The sequence below is a fragment of the Thermobia domestica genome, chromosome 13, assembly GCF_964235325.1.
Source record: "Thermobia domestica chromosome 13, izTheDome1.hap1.1, whole genome shotgun sequence".
Taxonomy (NCBI): Eukaryota; Metazoa; Arthropoda; class Insecta; order Zygentoma; family Lepismatidae; genus Thermobia; species Thermobia domestica.
The window spans coordinates 131,711,145-131,735,542 of record NC_137466.1 but is presented as its reverse complement, the minus strand read 5'-3'; the positions used below and the strand labels follow the sequence as shown (position 1 = coordinate 131,735,542).

General features: G+C 33.1%; 1 protein-coding gene across 1 annotated transcript in view; it reads right to left on the bottom strand.

Annotated features, from left to right (window-relative positions):
* LOC145668511 (sodium-coupled monocarboxylate transporter 1-like) overlaps positions 1–24,398 on the bottom strand; it is a 50,669-nt gene that overhangs the window by 11,347 nt on the left and 14,924 nt on the right. The window contains exons 4-13 of the mRNA XM_081736480.1: positions 21,627–21,692; positions 21,438–21,489; positions 19,559–19,626; positions 17,939–18,093; positions 14,231–14,371; positions 13,190–13,298; positions 4,011–4,120; positions 3,163–3,346; positions 2,979–3,065; positions 2,068–2,249 (exon numbers count right to left, since the gene is read on the bottom strand). Coding sequence (XP_081592606.1) covers positions 2,068–2,249; positions 2,979–3,065; positions 3,163–3,346; positions 4,011–4,120; positions 13,190–13,298; positions 14,231–14,371; positions 17,939–18,093; positions 19,559–19,626; positions 21,438–21,489; positions 21,627–21,692 — 1,154 coding nt within the window. The remainder of the gene's footprint in view (positions 1–2,067; positions 2,250–2,978; positions 3,066–3,162; positions 3,347–4,010; positions 4,121–13,189; positions 13,299–14,230; positions 14,372–17,938; positions 18,094–19,558; positions 19,627–21,437; positions 21,490–21,626; positions 21,693–24,398) is intronic.

Below are 24,398 nucleotides of genomic sequence, written 5' to 3'. Positions count from 1 at the left end.
GGTGGATATGGTTTTTGTCTGTCAATATTGATCCTAAATATTTGAAAGCATCCACTTTATCAAAAGTATTATTTGATATTTTAAGGCATCTAAAATTTTCCATATTACGATCCAGATATTTTACAATAGAAAATCTTTACAATGTTTCGGAGAAAAGTTGAGGCTTTGCAATTATTTATACGATAAGATTGTTCTCTTCTCCGGAAGAAATTACAAAGGCTAAGCACTAAATCGCAGTAACTGCTCTATTTTTGTTAGAATATTATATATATATATATATATATATATATGTTGTTAATAAGCTATACCGACAAACTGTAAGAGGTGATTCATCACATCAAAATAAGAGAAAAAGTTCATATGGACCTATGGTGAAAAGTGCATAGTTTCAGAGCTAGGGCTTGTTACGTGTTGTAAATTTATATATTAAAAAAAAAATAACGAGAATAGTATTAGAGTTGCGTCTTAGTTTTCTTTTGTTAAAGGGTTAATCAGCGCCGCCAAGTGGTTGGTTGACGAACTATACCATAATGTATGTGAAAGATGTGTAAGGCCGCTTCATACTGAAGTTGGTGATAGCAAGGGTAAAATATATCTCGTGTAGAATTGGATACTTAACGAAATCCACATTATTACGACGAGTTTGAGCAGATTTTGCAATGAGTTGTGATATTTCGCTCTTCTTGTTAATTGAAATTTGATTACAACATTGATATAAGGTTGTTCTACGTATTAATACTAAATAGGAGGATTATTAATAAATTTAATGGATTTCTGTGACTCTGTGGACGTTTAAATGGAAAGTGTAAGTCTCATTAGAAGCATATGTTTGAGGTACATAAAGACTCCAGTGTTCAAGATTTGTTAAGTTTTGTACATTCGTTGGTTTATTTAATTCCTATAAAGATATATTCGTTCATAAGAGCTTATCATTTAACCCGAATGAAGAACATAGTGATATATTTCTTAATGATCATTTTTTTTAAATCTGTTATTTCGCGGCAAGTAAGTGATTTTCCAAGTGAAATAAAGCTTTATGTCATATGGTCTCTGCAATATTCTGGTGAATTTAGTGAACTATTGTTTGTCTCTCTCTCTTCTTCAGTTTCACAAGTTAATCAAACAAAACGTGGGGTGATTTCTCGACTGGGATCACCTTACCCTATGCGACTGTCCATGCTTACTTCGGTAGGGTCACATGAGCACAGCGTAACAGGCTGTCCAAAATCGCGAAAAAGTTAAATTTCAATAGGTCCTATTGCAAATTCCAGAAACTGTGTATGGCGGTTCTTATCAGCGTAAAGGAAGTCACGCATACCCAAAAGTGAATATTTCATCAATTGCCAATACGTGTTGAGGGTATTGCCTACAGCGTGTAATTCTCAGATATGTTTTCAATATAGTTTTCAGATATACTCTGATTTCAAGAAGGGTCCAAAGTAGGCAGGAGGTAAGCATTGACAACATAGACATCCAATGCTTCGGAGAGAAGGCGGAGGTGTTAGGAACAGGCAGCTCCATGTTTCTTTGTTTTCGAAGAAACGTGCTATGATATGTAATTCGTCATCGCATATTTCACGTTTTCTTCACTTATAAGCGTGAAAGAAAACATCGCACCATGCGTTTTCCAAAGTACGAGAGACCCTAGCTCTGAAACTATGCACTTTTCGCCATACGTTCATATGAAATTTTTCTCATTTTGATGTGAGGAATCACCTCTTAAAGTTTGTCAGTATAGTTCATTAACACCCTATATATATATATATATATATATATATATATATATATATATATATATATATATATATATATATGTGTGTGTGTGTGTGTGTGAGGTTTACATATAGGCTACATACGTCTGTAAGCGATAAATAGCAATAATCAGAAAAGCTAAGTCACTGGAAAGAGGATATGAAAAGTGGAGTCGTGATATTAAATACTTTGAGAAAGTCTGCACCATGGTATATACATAAAACCCAGGAAAACTAAACATTCTAATTTTGAGGTAGAAATAACTTGATTACTACTTCGTACAGCTAATATATTATGATACACTTCCAAAATTACCTTGTTTTTGAATTAGATGTAATAATATTAGTGGCATTTTCCCTTACAAACTGATATTCACATCCATCAACTGAGACGGGCATTGTCGGAAATACAAGGTGATTTGTAGCAATTGCTACCTGAGCGCCTATTATCATCCACGACATAAATATAAGGCTAAAAGCAGCACCTGCTATAGCTCCCTGGAAATGAAAGTAAAATATTTGCATATATTAATGTGTTAGTATTGCGTTTATAGATATAAAATAGCAGGAAAACTTTCACGTTATTTAGCATATAAATATAACAAAAATAATTAGATCTATGTTCTTATACATAAGTATCACTTGCTAGTCATTTTCCACTATAACCGCACAGTAACTTGTCATTACAAAATAATTCATTTTCAAGAATTTTTTAAAGGATTCTTCTCTCTTAATTTGCATATTAATCCTTTTTGCTACGCTTCTAACTACTCATTCTGAAATTTTATAAAGAACACAATAAGAAAGAAAATATAGTAATATGCCTTTTTAAATGCTATGTAAGAACTTGTAAAATGGTTTGCATGAGCTAATCCTTGTTAACAAAATGTTTAATGTAGTGTAAAAACTTCGAGGTTGACGCCATAAATCACATTTGGAAAGATTCCTTAAACCATTGAAAAATTCTCTTTTAAGATTGGTAAATATTTTTGGCTTACTTCCTAAACTATTGTTAATATTAACAATTTTCGTGTTGGTAGTAAAATTTAAAAACTGATGCTTATAGTAGAAGAGCTTCCATTTTTCTCTGTAATAATTCAACATTTCAAAGAGAAACCTATCCTATAGAAAAACCTATTCTATCTTATAGATTCTATAGGAAATAGAATCTGTAACTTTCCTATTAAGTTTACTAACACTTATAATGTGTAATGATAACAATCTTACTTTTGTGTTGGCCCACGGACACAGAAATCCGAGTGAGAAAACTCCTAATATGGCTCCACCACTAATACTTTCCAAACTCATTCCAGCCTAAGAAATGAAACATAATATTATTATCCAATGAAAATTTTGAAAAAGAATGTGTTATATTTTAAAGTATGTTAGAAAAAAGATGAGTATTACTAACCTGTAGAATTCCTCCTAATTTTTCTATTAAAAATACAAGTCCCACGCAAGCAAGTGCGAAAAGAACTATGGTTGTTTTCATAAAAAATGCAGCCTGTTTTTCTGTCGGACTTCTTTTCAACAGGCTTTTATAAAAATCTTCCAGTGCCATTGCAGCCACTGCATTTAGCGCCGATGACATAGAACTGCAAGTAAATTATTACTGTTTTATAGCATTGTTCAATATGGTTAATATTTAATAGAATATCAATATTTCTTACCTAAATCCAAAACGGAAACTAGTAGTTCAAAGGATCTGTGATATTTCTCTTTGCTTCTAAAAATATAACCTGTTTCTCCTTTTATGTGTGTAACGAGAATTTACAATTAAAGCATTAGGTAATAAATTTATTGTATTTTGGATGTGAACCGTGATATGATACTACAAGCTTACGAAAGTAGAATGTGTAATATTAAAGAAAATGATGGGAAAAATAGAAACAGTAAGAAGCTTGGAAGAAAATATGAAATCAAAGAGGAAACATAAGGTTGTATAAAACTGAGGACTAGGGATCAGTCGATACGTTCACTTACTCATTAAAAAAAGTTACTTGCAATAATGATGTGGTATTGTTATTCATAATGCCATTACTCTTAGAGTAATTCAAAATATTTTTCGTGTAATACGTATTAGCTCTAAATGAATTTCAGCAAGAATACTATATATCTTTCACATTTTTGATCTTTTTAAAAAACTAATCATATACTGTTTTCAAATATAATATTTAAAAATAATTAGGAATAATATTTCACTTTAAATCTTAGAATACTATGATACTAAATATACAATTAATTTCAAATATTTACTACCTTAATGTTGCACTAAATATTCCAGCTACAAACAGTCCCGGAAGTCCTGGAATATTTCCTATAGTTTGCATGGCTAAAAGTGGAACAACCTGATCTCTTGCTTTTGCAAGCTGAAAAATACAATAGTTATTGTATGTAGATATATTGTATATGGTTGTGCTCTACAATCCTCAGAATTATTTCTTATAAGAGGATTAACATTCCTTCAAAATAATCATACATAAAAGCCCACATATACCTTACACATTTTCTTTACGTATATATTTCTAAGTTGAATGTGCCAATTCTTCTTAACCAAATTAGGAAATACTAATTACATACGTCTAGCATGTATCGAATTCTGATATAAATTTCCCAAACTGTTATAATTTCATTTATTTACTTTTTCTGTTACGTAAGTATATAGTGTAAAACTGATTTATAAATCGGGCAACTCATTACAGTGTTATTAAATGGGAACAGGCCAATCTTATTCTTTTTAACAGAAACACAATTTACCATTGAAATTCCAGTAAAAATTTGATTTCTCTCACAGTTACAGTTACCAGGACACCCACGCACCCCCACCCATATATATATATATATATATATATATATATATATATATATATATATATATATATATATATATATATATATAGGGTAGCTTCGGTGGAATAGGGCCACCGGATGAATAGGGCCACTCGTTACGTTATTCACCTTACTTGTTTATAGAACAGAAGCAGCGAAGCGGATGCCACGCCGTGTCTTCACTGTGAGTCTCTACAAGTTCATCGTGCAGTTAGATTGAGTGAATGCTGGACGCTGATTGTATTACAGAGCAACTTTCATCATCAATTGAATGCAAGTGTTAAGAAAAATAGCGTATTTTTAATACTTCTGTCCTGTATTATTTCTTGTTACGCTATGTAGTTTTGTTGGAAGTGCAGAAGTTTGATTTTCTTATCTTCAACAAGGTTCACTCAAGATATTATGACTAGCATGATAATCGTGGAAGAACCTAAACAGGGTTGCCAACCCATTTTTCTATATATTACCAATTAGGGTGAATAGGACCATATCTAGTTACGGTGAACAGGGCCATACTTTTTGATTAGGGAGCTGCGATGGCTCAGTGGCAGAACGTTCACCTCCAGTGTGTGGGGTCCCTGGTTGAATCCCAGCTCGCGCCAAGTGGTGGACAAACACCGTGTAGATGGGTTTTATCGGAGTTTTCCTGTTTACTCCTACTTTTTTCATTCCAACATTTAATTCATTCGCATCATCCCCGTCTCCTTTAGCCTACCCTGCATAACCTTGGGAAGTAAAACTCGAAGATTTTTTCCCACTTAAATTTTGTACGAATGCATGCATCAACCACACCCCACCCATTCATCCTATCTATCGTCTTATACATAGTGGTGATATAAGAATTCGATATTTTTTTGTCTCTCTTTCTTATTTCAGATGGGAAATTATGAGCGTTAAACACAGATGACGTACAAGAAACAGTATAATTTTTTGTCCTGTTGCACAATTGAAATATCTAATAAGGAAGCAGAAATTAACGCTAACAACTCAAGGTCTGCAGAGTAAGAAACGTCAAATATAAATAAATGACTTTATAAGCACGTAAATCTACCGTTTACACCTTCTATTATTCTAAAATATTATGTATACGAATTCTATTCTATGTTTTAGTACGACTTTACAATTGTGTGTGGTTTTAATCCACTTAATACATGTGGCCCTATTCACCTTACGAACGGCCCTATTCACCCAGATATGTTAGGATGAATAGGGCCATTCGAGGCGAGTATATATATACATTTTTATAGTATTATACAGTTTTTGAAGAAAATGATTTTTTGTGAACTTTATAGTAGAGATATGGTATATTATAAATCTGTAAAAAGTTCTTTAATAAAGCACCAATTGTAGCAGTACAAGGTAATTTTCTTGAAAGTGGCCCTATTCACCCCAATCTACTATATATATATATATATCGGGGGGTTGCCCATTTCAATCTTTCCAAGGAAATATCTCGAAAACATAATGAACAGAACAAAACAAAAATTAGCATAGGAAATTACAGAGCATATTTATCATTCCACGGCTCGAGAATGTTGCAACAGAGGAAAAGATGGTTAGAATTAAACTGCCACAGTGCAAAGGAGGAAATCTAATTTCTAGAATATTATAGCTTCAACCAACCTCCGTAAGTGGGTGAAGCGGAAAGGAACAGAAATTTCAAATGAGAACCTTAGTTTTTGCAAATTGAATGTATGCAACAAAATTGTCTATTGTGTTTTTATAACAGATTTCTCTGTAATGAGAAAACGTAGGTAAAATTTGTGTTAAATGGTGCCTTCCATTTTTTATTGCAGGCAATTATTTGATGCAAAAATTAATCAACTGAAATGTGAAACAAAATCGTCGAACAATGCAGTTTTTAGAACATACATATTTTATAATTATGCACTTTTATGATATTATCTACACTTAATGAATTGTAACAGTATTCTGACTGGCAAATCATAGAGAAATTTACGGGGATTATCTAATTTGAAATGTCTACTCCTTAATATTGCACTAAATGTTCTACCTATAAATAGTCCCGGAAGCTCGGGAATATTTTCTATAATTTCCATTGCTAAAAGTGGTACCACCTGATCTCAAGAATCGAGCCATTCTGCACCTGTAGAATGTTTGGGAGAAAGCAAATGCGTTTCTTTTAACATTGTGAAGCTATCCTTGACTTCTAAGCTGAAAATTCAATCCTGAAACCAACAGCAATAGATCTATTAACTTCTAACTTTAACAGGGGATAAAGAATTGAATCCGTTCACTAGACACTGACTCCATACACACTAATTGTTTGTTGAGCAAAACCATATATTTTCATTAAAAAGTAAATATGTGTTACAGTTTCACCAACTAACTCTTTGGCTTCATCAGGCACTATGAGATACAAGATAACTGTACAATCTTATATATATATATATATATATATATATATATATATATATATATATATATATATATATATATATATACAACAGCTGAAATATCTTTATTCTGATTGGCTCCTGGCAGCAGCAAATCCCCTTCAGGTATACTTATTTGAAAATTCCGACATTGATGCTTTCTATTGTTGCTAATAACACAAAATGACGATCTTAAATAAACTAATTTAAACTAACAATTAATTAACGTAAGTAATAAAGTAAATAATTGTATATATATATATATATATATATATATATATATATATATATATATATATATATATATATATATATATAACTAAAACTAACTAACTAACTCTATGGCCTATGGAACCCGGAGGTTCAGTGCCGCGTTCACAAAAGCTCTCCACTGACTTCTATCCTTAGCTAATTGCATCCAGTTTCTACTTTGTATTCCTATCTCTGCGAGATCCATCTTAATATTGTCCTCCCATCTGCGCCTAGGTCTTCCTAATGGTCGTTTTCCTATGGGTCTACCAGTCAAGACTTTGAAAGCGTTTCTACTTTCTTCCATTCTAGCTACATGACCTGCCCACCTAAGCCTCCTACACTTGACGACCCTAACAATGTTGGGTAAACCGTATAAACTATGTAGTTCCTCGTTATGAAGCTTCCGCCATTCCCCATTCTCGTTCCTCTTGGGTCCGAATATTCTTCTCAGGATCCTGTTCTCAAATACTTTCAGTCTATGTTCTTCCCTCAGAGTAAGCGACCATGTTTCACAACCATACAGAACAACAGGCATGATTATCGTTTTATATATTTTAAGCTTCAAATTCCTCGACAGAATTCGCGACGACAAGAGATTTTGAACCGAATAGTAACACGAATTCCCTGCTTTTATCGACATTTAATTTCTTCGTGAATATGATTTTCGTCTGTTAATATTGATCCTAAATATTTGAAAGTATCCACTTTATCAAAAGCATTATTTAATATTTTAACGCCTCCACAATTTGCCGTATTACGGTCCCTACGCACTTCCATGTATTTAGTTTTCTCTGCATTTACTTCTAAACCCATGTCCCTGCAAGCGTTTAATAAGATCTCTGCATTTATTTCTATTGTTCTCCTATCATCCCCTATTAAATTTACATCATCAGTATATGCCATAACCTGGTGAATGCCGTTCAACTCTAGGCCTTGGTTGCTATCTTTGATTTTCCTTATAGCGTATTCCAGCACAAAGTTAAATAATAATGGCGACAACGCATCTCCTTGTTTCAGGCCATTTTCGACGTGAAAACTCGTGGACAAAAATTTTCCTACCCGGACTTTACTTTGGGATTCACTTAAACATATCTTAATTAATCTAATTAGCTTTCTCGGTATTCCAAGTTCAGTAAGAACGTTGTATAATGTTTCTCTCCTAACCGAGTCGTACGCCTTTCTAAAATCAATAAATAGTTGATGTACCGGGGTATTGTATTCCCACTTCTTTTCGAGTATTTGGCGAATGGTAAGTATTTGGTCGATAGTTGATCGATTTCGTCTAAATCCGCACTGATAATCTCCAATAATTTCATCTGCATATGGGGTCAATCTTGCTAACAGAATATTTGAAAGTATTTTATAGGATGTTGACAGAAGAGAAATGCCTCGATAATTATTACAGTCAGTTTTGTCGCCTTTCTTGTGAATTGGAACAATGATTGATTCTTTCCATTCTTGTGGCAATTCTTCCTTGTTCCAGATAAGGAGAATGAGTTTGTGTATCTTGTTCCACAATTTTTCGCCTCCAGCTAAAATTAACTCAGCCGGGATTTCATCTACACCCGGAGATTTATGTTTCTTCAATTTCTTTATAGCGGCTTCCACTTCTATTCGATTGGGTTCTGGAATATACGGTACTGCGGTGTGTATCTCCTTTTCTCCACGCACATTAGTTTTTGGCTGCGTGTTCAGCAAATCGTCAAAGAAATCTTTCCATGTATTTAAGAGGCTATCCGTATCGGTGAGAACTGTTCCGTCAGATTTCTTTAATATATAAGCACGAGGTTGATAGCCTTTCTTAAATTCGCTGATCCCCTTATACATGTCCCGAATATTTTTATTTTTACTATTATCTTCAAGTTCCTTAATTTTAGCTTTCAAAAAATCCCGTTTCTTTGTTCTAAAAGTTTTGGAAGTTTCCCGCCTGATATCTGCGAAATTTTGTGTAGTTGTTTCATTCGGATTTTGTAGCCACCGTAATTTTGCCTGTTTTCTCTTCTCTGCTAGTTTAATGCATTCTTGGTCGAACCATGGTTTGTTCCTACGTATTTCCGCGTGTCCCAATTTTTCTATTGCTGAACTTTTAATGCTATCTCTAATTTCAATCCAAGTATCCTCAACACTAGTGCACTCCGAGTCTTCTAAAATCGCGAATCTATTCGAAACTTCGATCTGGTATTCCTCTCTTACCTGGCTCTCTTCTAATTTCTTTAAATTAAATCTCTCCGTTTTCGGACATTGAATATTACCTTTATTCAACGATAATCTCTCCCGTATTATCGCTACTACCAGGTAGTGATCAGTGTCACAATCAGCCCCTCTAAACGACCGGACGTCAATTATGCTAGATTGTCTTCTTCTATCTACTAAAACGTGATCAATTTGATTATGTGTTTTTCCGTCTGGTGATGTCCAAGTGTATTTATGAACGTCGCGATGTGGGAATTTTGTACTCTTCACGATTAGGTTTTTGGATGTTGGAAAGTTCACGAGTCTAACACCGTTGTCATTACTTTCCTTATGCAAACTTTCGTTCCCTATAATCGGTTTGAAAATATCCTCTCGTCCTACCTTCGCATTGAAATCCCCTAATAGAATCTTCATATGGTATCGCGGGAGTTGGTCAAATATCCGTTCCACTTCTTCGTAAAAACAATCTTTTATGTCGTCACCCTTATCTTCAGTTGGAGCATGTACATTTAAAACAATAATATCACACCACCGTCCCTTAAGAGTAATAAAAGAAAGTCTGTCAGTAACAAATTCAACCCGTTTAATTGCTGGTAATATTCGTTTGTGAACGAAAAACCCTGTTCCTAACTGGTGATTTTTATTTCCTTCCCCGTAAAAGAACGTAAAATTTCCGGAATTCTCAGATCCATTTCCTTCCCACCTAACTTCCTGAACTCCTACTAAGTCCATCCTGTATTTCTCTAACTCACTCGTTACAGATTTTAACGCGCCTGCCCTATAAAGACTTCTAATATTCCATGTTCCAAATCTCATGTCCATTTTCTTTTGCTGATGTCGTGCCAAGTTATCAGTCCTTGTCCGAGGCTTTTGTGAATGTTTCTGAACAAGTACCTTTTTTTACAGGATGAGGGTGTTAGCCTTACCCAAACCCCCAAGCTGGAGGACCACTCCTAGTCGTCTGTCCGCTACTGCTTATTCAGTATATTCGCAGCTAACCTTTATATCTAGAGGCCTTCTCCTCGATCCGCAACCTGAGGACGCGCCATGCCGTGGTGACAGGAACCCACGTTACACGGGTTACACATATATACATTAATAAATAAACATATAAACACTATTACACCTAGATATGCACACATACAAGATGTGCATCAATCAATATATATATATATATATATATATATATATATATATATATATATATATATATATATATATATATATATATATATATTCACATTTTATACTTACAGCTTTTCTAACAATTTATTCCACTTCTGGTCTATGTTAAGTCCTGCATTCTAGTTCATCGCTTTATTACCCTCCATTTCAATACATCGTGCCTCCTTCCATTTTCTGATTATGCTTCTATCTTCTTGTCCTAGAATTTTTACTTCTTTCCAATTTACTTCATGTCCCGTGTCCCTTATATGTTTGTAGACAGCATTTTTGTCCCTCTCTAACCTAACGTCATCTTAATGTTGCTTTGTACATTCAGTGAGTCTCTTTCCAGTTTGTCCAATATAACACATTTCACACTCACTGCACTGAATTTTGTAGATCACTCCTTTTTTTCTCCACCAATGTGCCTTGTTCTTCTTCTCTCTTCTTCCTTCTTTTCTAACTTATTACTTCTAGTAGTCTCTTGCTTCCTTTTCTATATGCCTCCCATCTTCTTCGGCATTCTTTTAATAATTTCTTTCTTCTTCCAAACTTTCTATCCCCACCACATTTTTCTTTCTCCTGTCCCTCCTTCACTTCGTTCACCTTCTCGTCTTCTTTCTTCTCTTTCTTCAGTTTTGTTCTCCCATCTTCTGTACTTTAACTTTTTTCTATCATTCTCTAGCTGCTTATGGAATGATTGTATACTTTGTTCAGCTTTGTCTTCTTGACTGCTTATTTGCATAATTCTTTTATCCATATTATTCATGAAATTCTTCTTGGTAGAGTGATCCACAACACTTTTGGTGTGGCAATAGTTTCCCGACGAGCAACTTTTTGGGTACCATTCTGTGTATATCACTCCTTGTTTCCTCCTTATTCTCATATCCAGGAACATTGTAGTGTGTATGTAATTATATACAAAGCAAAGCTTCTACTTATGGAAAATATCACTGAATCCATGTTAAAAAATATTTCTTACTATCTCTGTAAATTACTACTATAAGATAAAAACAGGTGGACAATTATTACCTGAATGCACTGAATGCTAGCCACAATAACATGAGAAAGTGATTTCTTAGCAACCATTTGATTGTTGGTTTTTAAAAACGGATTTGTAAATTAACAATATTGATATTGAACAATGTTAAAAATTCTGAATTCTTAAAATTTTCTCTATAATGTCTAATTTTTAATTTAAATAAATATTACTCTTGTAGAACAAATTTTAAATAAGAATGTAGGCATCAGTACTGAATCTCAAAGTATGAGGTTTTACTATTTCCACCTTCAGTACAAGGAGAAAGCTGAAAATGTGATTTATTCTTCGGATTTGGCATTCACATCAGAAGTCCAGTCCATTCAACCACTTTTGCATGCAATAGAAGAATCAAGTCAAAAAATAGCATTACTATTTTTTTTATATGATGATCAATGTTGAAACTGGAAACCATAGACTTCACCACTTTCGGTTTGTATAGAGGAAGAAAATCAGTATGAAAGTTGTTCGCGGGACACCCATCGATATTAAAAAAGTCATATTTTGCTATCTTTTACTATTTTCGCTTCATGAACATCAATTCTGAAACCAGAAGTAGTATTAAATTTATCACACTTCGGGTTTCAGTACATGTATATCCATTTTCATTAGACGTTCATCGATTTAAAAAAAAGTCTTGGCGTTATCTAGTTTCTTCTATGGCAATTAACATTGAAACCGGAAAAGATTAATTTATATGACTTGTGGTTTGAATATAGGGTTACCGGATGATATGAACCTATTCTTAGGACAGTGATTAGACTCCAAAAGATCGCTTCTCGCTATATCGTTTTTGCTTTATGGCGACCACTATTAAAAATTGAAACTTAATTTTTACAATTTTCTGTTTGAAGAAAGGGTTAATGGAAGAGATATATCGTATTATCGATCGACGGGACGCTAAATCAATTCCAAGGAACCACTTCTCGCCATCTCCGACTATTTATGTTCTATAGAGATTAAAATTGAATTCAGAAGTAGTAGCAAATTTATACCACATTCGGTTTGAGTAAGGAGGCGTAGATGAAATTAGTACATTTTCTTTAGACCCTAAATTTACTTAATAACATCGCTTATCGATATATGTTACCGTTGTTGTTCTATATCCATTATGGTCAATGTTTCTATCATTTCCCGTTTAAATATAGGGCCAACGCAGCACTTGGAACATATTCCTGAGACACTGAATCGATTTCAAGATTCTTTTTCTTGCTATCTGTTTTGGGCCTCGGTGACTCTGTAGTAGTGAGCTCACCTCCGGCACATGGGGTCCTTGGTTTGATCACAATTCACTCGAAACGAATTTTGTGATGGACAAATACTGTGTATGTGGGATTTATCAGACTTTCCTAGCTTCCTTCCACTTTCTTCACTACATCATTTCATACATCCACATCTGTTTAATTTTTAAGGTTCAGCCAATAGAACAAAAACTGCCTTAGCAAGTACGTTTCAAAAATGCTAATATTAAAATATGTACTTTAGTATGAATAATACATTGTTATAATCTCATATGCTGATTGAAACCCGTTCAACTTACCAATATGACATTATAACACTGTTACCTTTGTGGTAAGAGGATCACAATCATAGTAAGCAGCATACAGAACCATACCAGTGTAACAAAAGAGAGTCAAACTGAGTACTACTCCTGTTGTAGAAATCCACAAGCTTCTGCAAAATGGTATAAAAATGAACATTTTATTAATATTACAGCAAAACTATATAGCAAACCTTTTGTGATAATTATAATTAACAGAACTAATAAATCATGCTGTAATTTGCACAGGATAATTAGATATGTATTTAGACATTATTTTGGTGCTAGTATTCCTCTACCAGATTGAAAGAGCTGATGAGAAATTTCAAATAAAGAGATAATGTGAAACATAAATACATGCTAATATTAAAATGTTCGTTCCTACTTCCTTCAGCACGATGAGTTTTAAGCATTTGTTAAACTAAAAGCTAGTAAGGATCACATGCAGTGATTGTGTTAATATACAGTAGTATTGATAGCTGAAGTTCGTTCACTAATATATTATATAAGCCTACGTAACATATTTTTGTTGTAATTTGTTTGCAATGTAAATGTAGTGCACTTCGTAGTTTCATAATTGATTGTCACTGAAATAGCATTCATACTTTCTCTTAATGATCTCTTATTGTGAATCTTGTTTCCTGCGTTTCAAATGTTGCTCACAGAAAAAATACTGATAAGATGTTGAGGTATTAAGATTATAAATTATAAGGCATTATTAATATAATCAATATATGACACTCGGAATGCCAAAAGAAGAATGAAAATATAACATATATAAAGTCATTTTATAGTTATTTATAATTTTACATCAAACATACACCAGGGACCAAATTTGATTAATTGTAACTAATATAATTATGTAATGTAAACTAATATAATTATGAGTGACTTTGTAAAAGGAGTCAATACACTTTCTTGACTTCATACGGTTAAACATGTCACTAGAGACAGAAATAATATCCTTCCGAACGAGAGATTTTTAGTTTGCAAAAATACCTATCATCTTGTCATGTTAACAGGTTATCTATTTGCTTCTAAAAGTAGATACAGTGAAGTTACTTACATTCTGGCGTCTCGGAGAGTTGGTAACGCAAGATATCGCTGAACCATATGCTGATTTGTAGCACTTCGATGCAAATAAAAAATTATATCCCCAAGAACTATAGACCACACTGTGTGTCGAACAAGTGGATTCGGATCGAAACTGAAAGTAAAAGTTCGTTAATATATGTAAAAAGCAGACCCATACTTGCAGCTGTATCAGAGATTCATGTATGGTGGGTGATAAAACAAATAATCCAATGTGTAAACAATTGTCTACAATTCGCAAGACCTTACCACAATCTATATTTTTTCTCATTCGACGCTACACACTTTAAACTTGGATACATCATTCGTGAAATATAAAGGGCTGTAGAGCACACTGTCTATTTTATACTATATTGCAAAATTGCGTACAAATGGAACTTATACCACATTGCCTGACTCCTCTGGCTTCATATAGCTGGTAACCTCTAGTGATAGCATTTCTATAGATTCTGTCCGAGATCCATTGAGAAGCAATTAATCCTACGTAACATTACCCATGACAGAAGAAGGGCATCATCTCATTACTGAACGGTTCAGAAACACCGGGCAGTATTTGCAAACAGCATGTGGGTTAAAGATGTAAAGCAAACATATTTACTCCTTACTAGACTTGGAAACAACACAATATAAGAAAATGTGCAAATCTAAATGTTATGTGTCAAGGAAAAAAATAACTGAGGCCTGACGAATGTATACTGTGAGTAGCTTGCAACTGATTCTGCAACAATGATACACTGGAAGAAATAAATATTTTTTGTCGCAAGATACGTTAGACAATATTAGACTCGCTGAACGGTAAGAGCTATAGAAGATACTGCAAGATAGATAGCATATTGGTTATACTTTTATGCATTTGCCTTTCAGCTAGGCAACAAAACGAACTATGCCTTCTGGAAGCTCGCAATTAAGGCTTTTGTCGCATGGGGCTAACACGAAATTTGGTGCCCCTTCAATGTACATATATTGCTCTTTTAGAATCCCCAGCAACCACGTTCCGAAGCACGTGCCCCCTGATACCCTTAGTTGCGGCTCTGGCCTTACTATCAGCTCTGTGTTTGAGAAATTATTGTTTGCTTTCGATGTTTTGTATTGCAATTGTCATATTGTATTATAAACACCACTTTTATCAATCGGTTATGAAACATGTTAGCACAATAAAATATATCTGGTTAACGAATGATATGAAGTAATATAGCTATTCGTTTCCTATAGACTCTATGGGTAAAGAGGAGTTGCTTTATTTTGATTATTCTTGATGCGATCCTCTTTGAAAATTTGCTTTAATTTCCTCTGAATTTTCTTTGTTTCTTGTGTAAGTTATTTAACCATTAACTAGTCAATCAGAATGTATCTTTTATCCTTTTCTCTATGTTCAGGAAACAGAAAGGTAGAGAAAATCCACCATTAGAAGCTTCCACTGCATATGACAGGAAGACGATATTCTTCGGTTGTCAACAATTGACTATGGTTTCCGCTTTGGACGTGGAAGATTCTTCTTGGACTTAAGGCGACAAGTCATTTTCGGATCTCGGGACAGGCTAGAGGTCTGAGTATCTTTATATATCTATGATACTGAAAATGAAATATATTTATTTTGTAAACTAAATAGATAAAATCTATTCATCAGGATATGATGATCATTTCGGTAGAAAGTATGAACAAAAATAAATAAATAAAACAGAAACATGATCCCTACAATGCAAACAGAGAAGTATTTTCAGAACGCTAAAGCTGATCTATAACTTCATGCCTAGAGAATTGTCTATGTGCGCTTCCTACGGATAATTGTAATCAATTTATCATTCAATACAAAATAACTTCAAATTTCAGACATCATATTCGGGCTCAAGCTCCCTCGAAATAAATTTGTTATATGCACAACTTATCTAAAATTTGTCGGAACCCAAGAGAAAAAATATAAGTGGTTATTCACATGTTGTGCATAGCCCCTCAAACACAATTTTACATACGCCACTATATATATATATATATATATATATATATATATATATATATATATATATATATATATATATATATATATATCTGTGTGTGTGTGTGTACGTGTGTATGTGTTTGGGGGGCTGTGGGGGGTGGTTGACAACGGTCAGGGCTGTTGATGTTAGTATGTTAAGTCAAAGTCCGTACTAACATGTAAGAGACTTAGCACGTAAGTGTACAATGAACTGAGCAGATGGTGATAGTATAAAATGAGTGAGTACATACAAGGCAAATTTCCACAGTCGGTTAGTAAACCTAGAAACCCATTACCAACCACGTTGGGGTCAATATGCTGACTATACAAACTCAACTACATATATTCTGGTAGACCTAGAAATCCAATAAAAATCGTATTGAGGTTGGTCTGGTAACTACACCTCAATCAGCTAAAAGCCGTTTGGTAGATCATAGTTTGAGGCTGTAATGCCAAGGAATTTTATATTATTATTATTATTATTATTATTATTATTAAATGAAGTGCAGCGTGATAGTTTTACGAATTGAATTTGAAAAAAAGACTCTAAATTTCAAATCAACGAACCTAGCAATGCCCTTCCACCCTCACAGGAAGTCGAATCTGGATATCTACGGGCAGAAAGGTTGAGCGCCACTTACCGACAAAGACTCACATGTATTTTCGTGGTGATTTTATTATCAATATTGGTCACTAACATTACGAAAGTGTGAAACGTTTAGTGTAATATGATATATATATATATATATATATATATATATATATATATATATATATATATATATATCATTTTACACTAAATGTTTCACACGAAACATTATAAATCTCCCTAAAGAAAAATATGTTTATTATAGCGGTTTCGTTACAAATAATTTTTTTAAAAAGGTATCCTTTCCTCCCTTAGCCAGTCTATTGTAGGATCACACTTCTGCTTCAGTAGCATAGTTAAACATACTGAAAAAAGGACTACTAGCTACCAGCAGCTGATTACATAACGTTTAAGGGTAGGTTCATATGTCAAATACTACATTTTAGGCTTACTTCTGCTACTTGTACCCTTTTGCGCTAAAATCCTCTTTTCTCCGTGCACTTCTGTTTGTCTTCGTTCCTAGCTAGTGTTTTCGCAAAAGAATGAAAACAGAAAAGAATCGGTGTTGCCAATAGTAGATTTACAACTTCAGAGCAGATATACTGAAACGCGATTGAAAACTATAAATTTCTAGGTGTACATAATTTATTATTATTATTATTATTATTATTATTATTGGTTAGTTCAATTGGAGTTCATCCTATTTGAGACATGGATGTTCATCTTAAGACGGAATCGTGCACTGAAGGCGCGAGCTAGTCACTAAACCAGCGGGGAAGGTTATTATTATTATGTCGTAGAGACAAAATATATATTTCGTCGATTGAAAACATTGTGATTTATATTTTTACTCTTTTCCGTGAGAAATGAACTTCTTACACCAATGACGAGTCTATAGCACGATTCTTTCGTCACCCTTTGTTTCATCACTTCATAGTTATATGAAAATGATTTCGTCACATATTCTTTGGCAGCTGGTATAATACCTACAAAGATGGTAGACATAAATTAAAAAAAAATACTTATAGACAAGCCTAATGAAAGTATGTAATATAAACAATTAATAAAATAACTATGACACGTTTCGTGCAATAAACTTATCAAGATGGGAAGCTTACTCAAATACATCAAGTCGGCCACTATCGTAATTTCTTTGCCAAACAACTTGAACTCCACCAACATCAGCAGTAGCTTTTATTACCACATACAGTGATATGCCATACATTAGAACACACTGAAACACATCAGTCCATACAACAGCTTTCAAACCTCCCTGTTTAAAACAAAACAAAACAAAAAAATGTAAGTCTTAAATTCAGCCATTTTAGAGCAAACTGCTCGCGTGTTATAAAATATGTGTAAATTAAATTACATATCAAAGGCTTATATTTTGACTATAGAAATATCATTTATAAATGTAATTCAATATAAGACTAGTTGCTTTAGAAAGCAATATAGCAAATTTTGGTCATAGAAGATCAGATTTTGATGTATTCTTATTATACTTCAAAAATGAAAATGACATTCTAGTTTTAATTACTCCTTTGTTTGAATGATGGTTGTGCTAGACTGAAAATTAATTATGTTACGCAATTGTTTGATTCACACACTCGAATGGAAATATTTGTAATTCAGCAGAACTATTTGGATACATATATTAACGTCACTTTTGCTTATGAAGATTACATGACATTTTAATACAACAATTCAAATTCCTTATGCTTATAATTATTAGAAATAAAATAATCTATTTATAAATAATAATGAATTTGACACTGTTAACTAGAGAAGAATAAACAGAAAGTATTATTGTATTTTTGCAAATTAAGTGTACTTCAGATTGTCTACAGAACTAAGTTCCTTGTGACACAGTTTCAATTATATTCCTGTTATTTATTTTGCAAAATAAAGAACACCAATTATCCAATGCATTGTCTTTCGAAGGATGTTTGATGTTGCTTTGAGAAGCGAGTGTGAAAACTTCGAAGCATATATCCTTTTGTCTGAGTCCAAATTCTCTTTCACTCTTCATATCTTAACAAGAGATTATTTCAATTCTTCATTAAATGTCTTGTCTCGGCAACAAGCGTTTTTTATTTTCTTTCTTTTTTTTTTCAAAATAGTAATTTCGATTGTCGTGTTTTTCTTTCTCATAATATCGGTACAAATTTGCAAATAACACCTCTCTGCTGCCTCTAGTATTTTCCTCTAAATATTAGATCAGCTGTTAACTTCATGGACTTCTTATCCCTCTCAAACTACCCTCTTTTCTTTTATATACTTCTAACCTTCTGTAAGTACTTACTCAAAAAGCCCGCTTTTAGTTTTTATAGTTACCTAACATTACCTTTTAACGTCGTGATTTCACAAAACTCACAGAAGATATTGAGAGACACAAGTGTGTGGTAAAAAGAATACAGTATTTTATTCGAATTTGATTAACTTTTCTCGACTATCACACATTGAACATAAACCTCAAGCAACAGAACATAATTATTACCTAAGAAACATAATTATTACTTTCTGTAATATAATAATCATAATAATAGTTTCAAATTAGCTACATCACCACTTTACTGTCGGTAATAGGGTGCCCAGTACTTTTAGACTAAAACTTGAGAATTATTCAAATAATAGACAACTGTTCATTTAGTCCAACTCTATCGATAAGTATATTGAGAAGAATTTATCTTTTTAATGCAATATTATCATACTTATCTAATTGATTATATACTTACCACACAGGTATAAAACATGCAGACACCCGTAACAACTGACGTCACTAGGTGAATATTTAGTCCTGCGACTAAACATAAAATAAAATAAAATAAATATGCATACACACGACAGTTGAACATTGTTATAACATCTTTTGTTGAACATTGAGCTTGTGATGTTATTTCTAAGGGGGAATATACTGTAATTTAAAAATGTTCATGTGCAGTTTGGTGCAAGGCACAGTGACGTTGTACAGGGTGGCTCAAAAGTATGTATATCGATCAGCATCAATCAAGTATAACATTTTAATTTATTAAGATAATGAATTTATTTCCTTCGGTGTGCTTCGAGCTTAAGGCATAAGTGAAAAGAAATTAAGAACAAATAATGAAAAATGTAAGTCAATACTGTATGGTTAAGAATAAATAAATGTTATAAAATATCATGAGCAATCAGTACGGGACTGTATAACTACTTTTGGGCCACCCTGTAGTGTAATTAGAATTAACATAAAGGAAATAACACTAATCAAATTCCAAATTAATTTGAGAGAAAAACGAAAATATTTTATTATTACATTTCATGATAAATAAACGTAATGATACTATCATTATAATTTTCTTATCGTTTTCATTCCTCGTAGGGATTATATACAGGAAGAAAATACTTTTGTACAAAGGAAGGTGAAGAAAATGCCTTTGTAACATACAGTACTTTTTAAGTCATATGCTTAACCCAAGGCTAAATATCTTGATTGGTTTTCAAAATGGTATTGTATTACCTAAATATGTATTATTTGCCTTCAACGATAAGTTGTGTAAGCGAACTTATTATCTGTATCTTTTTCGTTGCCAAACAACTTTGTAGCTGTTGAAGGCTATACATGTTATCGTAATGTATTTGTGGTCTCGGTAACTAAAACTGTCAGAAAAGAAAATATTACCATGAACAAAGAAATAAATATAAAACTTTCTTTGTCTTCTTTCAGTATAAAATTAAGTTTATAACTCGTTCTCTTGTGTCAATAACTTCGAAATAGAAAAGTTTGCCAAATAGATTTTAACTTACTTCTGCTCGACTTCTGTAAATGCGACATTTGGTACGTTCAGTCCACAAGGGGATCGATCTTCTTTTCGTAATTTTGAATATATTTCCTCTTCAAAATCTGTATCTGAAGCTTTTTTTAGAGCTTAAAAGATTCATGTTCAGATATTTGAAACAACTCTTATAATGTAAAAATTAGTGTTAACTTTAAAATGTACTCAAGTACATCGTAAATATATATATATATATATATATATATATATATATATATATATATATATATATATATATATATATGTGTGTTCCTCACAGCTTTGAAAATTGAATTTTACTCCCTTCTGCTCTGAAAGCCGCATATAATCTTATGCTTGTTCTGCCTATGGTTCTATATGACACTTTTCTTTTAGTTCCTGAAACACGTTATTAAATGAACTACAAATTGTAAATGATAACTTCGTGTAACAAAATCTAGCTATTACATTTTCAGTGCATTACATTTTTATAATATTAATACCTTTGACAAAATCACTGCAGTAGAATATTACTCTAATATCTACGCAAACACCTATTTGAAACTAGACAGCCCACTGAATTTATTGATTTTTCCTTATCTATTCACAACGGACTCTTTGGTTCTTGATTTTTTTTCATGTTTCCTTTTACAGAATACGGTGATTAAATGATTGTACGTGTTATAACGAAAACAAGGAGAAACATACAATTATTTCTGCAATAAATTGACTTTTTAAATAGCTCAAAAATTCCTATTCTAAGCTGGATTGACAGAAAAATATTTTTTTTCATAATAAAACAACTTTTCAAGCCATTGATCTAAAAATACTACTTAATACATACCTTGGTTAAATGTCAAAGCTGCTACGTAAACAACAACAGCTGTCCACAGCAACTGAAATTCAAAGATAAATTTCTCACTGAAACATGTAACTCGTACTTCATGCACTACATACGTAACTTGAAAGAAAATACCTCTGTATACATAATATAGAATATGTAAGAGAATAGTTACTTAATATTAGAACTTACCAGAAATATTAGAAAGAGACCTGATCCAAATATACGCACAGATTTGTTGAATCGTCTTTCCAAGTACTGAAAAAAAATATTTCTATAATTACTACTGGTTATTATTTATTCTTATTTATACATTATTACAAATAGTTGTATATTGTAGTAGTATACGAAGGGCGTTAATGAACTATACGTACAAACTAAAAGAGGTGTTTTATCACATTAGAATAAATTTTTTAAAAAAATGATATGGACATGTAGGGAAACGTGCATAGTTTCATAGCTAGGGGCGTACAAAGTCGTGAAAATGCTACATTTCAACACGAATTATTTCAAATTCGAAAAACTGTGGAGTGCTGATTCATATCTTTGTAAAGGAAGTCACACATACATCATTCAAAAAATACATACTTCAGCAGTGTAGGCTTAAAGTAGACAAAAGATATATGACAGCAGTGAACATGGACTGCTTCAGCGGGAAGTCGAAAGTGCTACTATTGGTGGGTTCAGTGTACAAAGGAAGCAAATCTACTTTTCGGTCAGTTTGGACATATTTCATCCTCAGAATCTCTACGTAAATTTCCTTAATGTGGTTAAAAAATTCATGTCCAGATATGGTAATAACTCTTACAATATATAAAAAGCAGTGTATACTTTGCCATCTACGTAAGGATTTACATAACCTTTCCATCTACTTACGTAACTTTGATTTTCTTACAACTTTGGTGGTTGAATTTGATTCCTTGTACTCTGAATGCCCTAATCATGCCTGACATATTGAATGGATATGAAAGTTGTTTACTGAGGCTTAGAGAAGAATAGAGACTAACAGTTTACCAAACTAATGGTTTGAAAAAATTAGTTGGGGTGGGCAAAAGGGAGGAACAATCATACGAAATTGTAAAGTTAGAAAATCTAGAAATTCATAGAAGGTGCAGGTCGCCATACATATAATAAAGTATGGATGTAGAAAAAAAGACCCTGGGACGATTAAGATGAAAGTAGGAGAAAAAATATATAGAGCATAGTAATGATGACAAATTCTTATATTACCAATACTTTGTTTTATTGCTATATGAATGCTATTCTAACAGGTTTCTATGAAGGCAAGTATACAACTCAGAGTGGATTAACTCTGTACAGGATAGGTTCCCTGGAAGTTTTATTTCTCGTACAATAAACCTGGTTTTTTATCAGTGACGACGCCAGAGGGGAGGCAAGGGGGCGAGCGCCCCCCCTGTTGGCTACTCCTGCCCCCCTGAATGTCATCCAGACTGCCCCCCCAGACTCCTACAATCATAAAACATTCTACATATAGTATTTTATATCGGTATCATAACCAATCTCATTGTCAAATTGTAGTATACTTTCTATGCATTTACTATGTGGCAGATTAGTACTCAAGCTTTCTTCTTTGAGCGTCTGGGTATGCACGCATATTTCTGTTTTCTAATTTAGCGCCTTTTCCGGTAAATTTTAGTTACAGTTCTTTCTTATGAATTTTAATTACTGTGCCTAGCGAACAATAGTAGATTTGATCGACTTGTTTTCTTCTCATTGGATCAACTTCGATTAGAAACAAAAGAAAGTTAAAACCAATAACATAACTTGTTTGTATTTATCCAGTTTTGAAGTTTTCAGTTTCATATTTTGTTTTATTTAAAGGTTCTATACTTTCATTTCCTGAAATATTATTCTCAGCTTTCAATATTCGGAGGATGGGCTTATAACAGCTTAATTTGCGACTACCAGGGCTTAATTTTTTGAAGGAAAAAAAGTTGTGTTTTCCCATCCTGCAAATGATAATAATAATAAATGTATGGAATTAAATCGATTATTTTTTTAGCTCCCAATAAAACGTATTGTCAGAGTGCTGATATTTAGTTAGTAATTGGTATATACAATTGTTCCCTTACTTATTTTGTTTCAAAGTACTGACATGACGTGCAGTTTTACTTCTTCTACACTTCTCCCGAGATTCAATATACTACCTTGTACAGTGTTCCAGTTTTGCAGAAGTTAAAAAAATCTGGAGACTTCCTCGCACAACTGTTCGTAACATTACCCTTATCAGATCTAAAGTTCAATCAGATCTAAGTTTGGGAAATAAATACAGGCAATAGTTAGACGGAGCTAAATCTGGGGAATACGGATGATGATTTAGACATTGAAATCCTAGATTATGCAATGCTAATTGTGTTCGCAAGGGTTCGATGGACAGGTGTATACTCTTAAAGGAACAGAATTCCTCTCTTTTCATTTTCCATGGTGTTGAATTTTGAATTTTTCTTTCAGTTTTGTGAGTAATGTAGAGATTCTCAATTAAATATCTGACCGTTGCGGAGGTAGTCTATGAGTATGACTCCATACTTGTCCCAGAAGAATGTTGCAAACAGTTTTTCAATCTACTTCTGTGTCTTGAACTTCTTGGAGCGAGGGAGAAATGAGTGCTACTACTCCATTGACTGTTGTTTCGTTTCAAGATCATAGTGATACAACCATATTTTGTCCATGTTTACTATTCGTGAGCGAAATGATCAGCATTACATTCAAACTGGAAGAAGACTTCTCTTAATGCCGTCACTCTTTTATTCTTCTGACAGATATTTTGGGAACACATTGTGTCGAGAACTTGCGCATACCCAAGCCATTCTGAATTATACTACCGACGCGTTCCAAAGAAATGCCCACAATCTCTGACACAAGTTTTACTGAGACGGTAAAAACTGAGGAAGGGGTTGCAGCCAGACCTCAGACTATAATAAGTATATCGTTCGTCACTCAAAA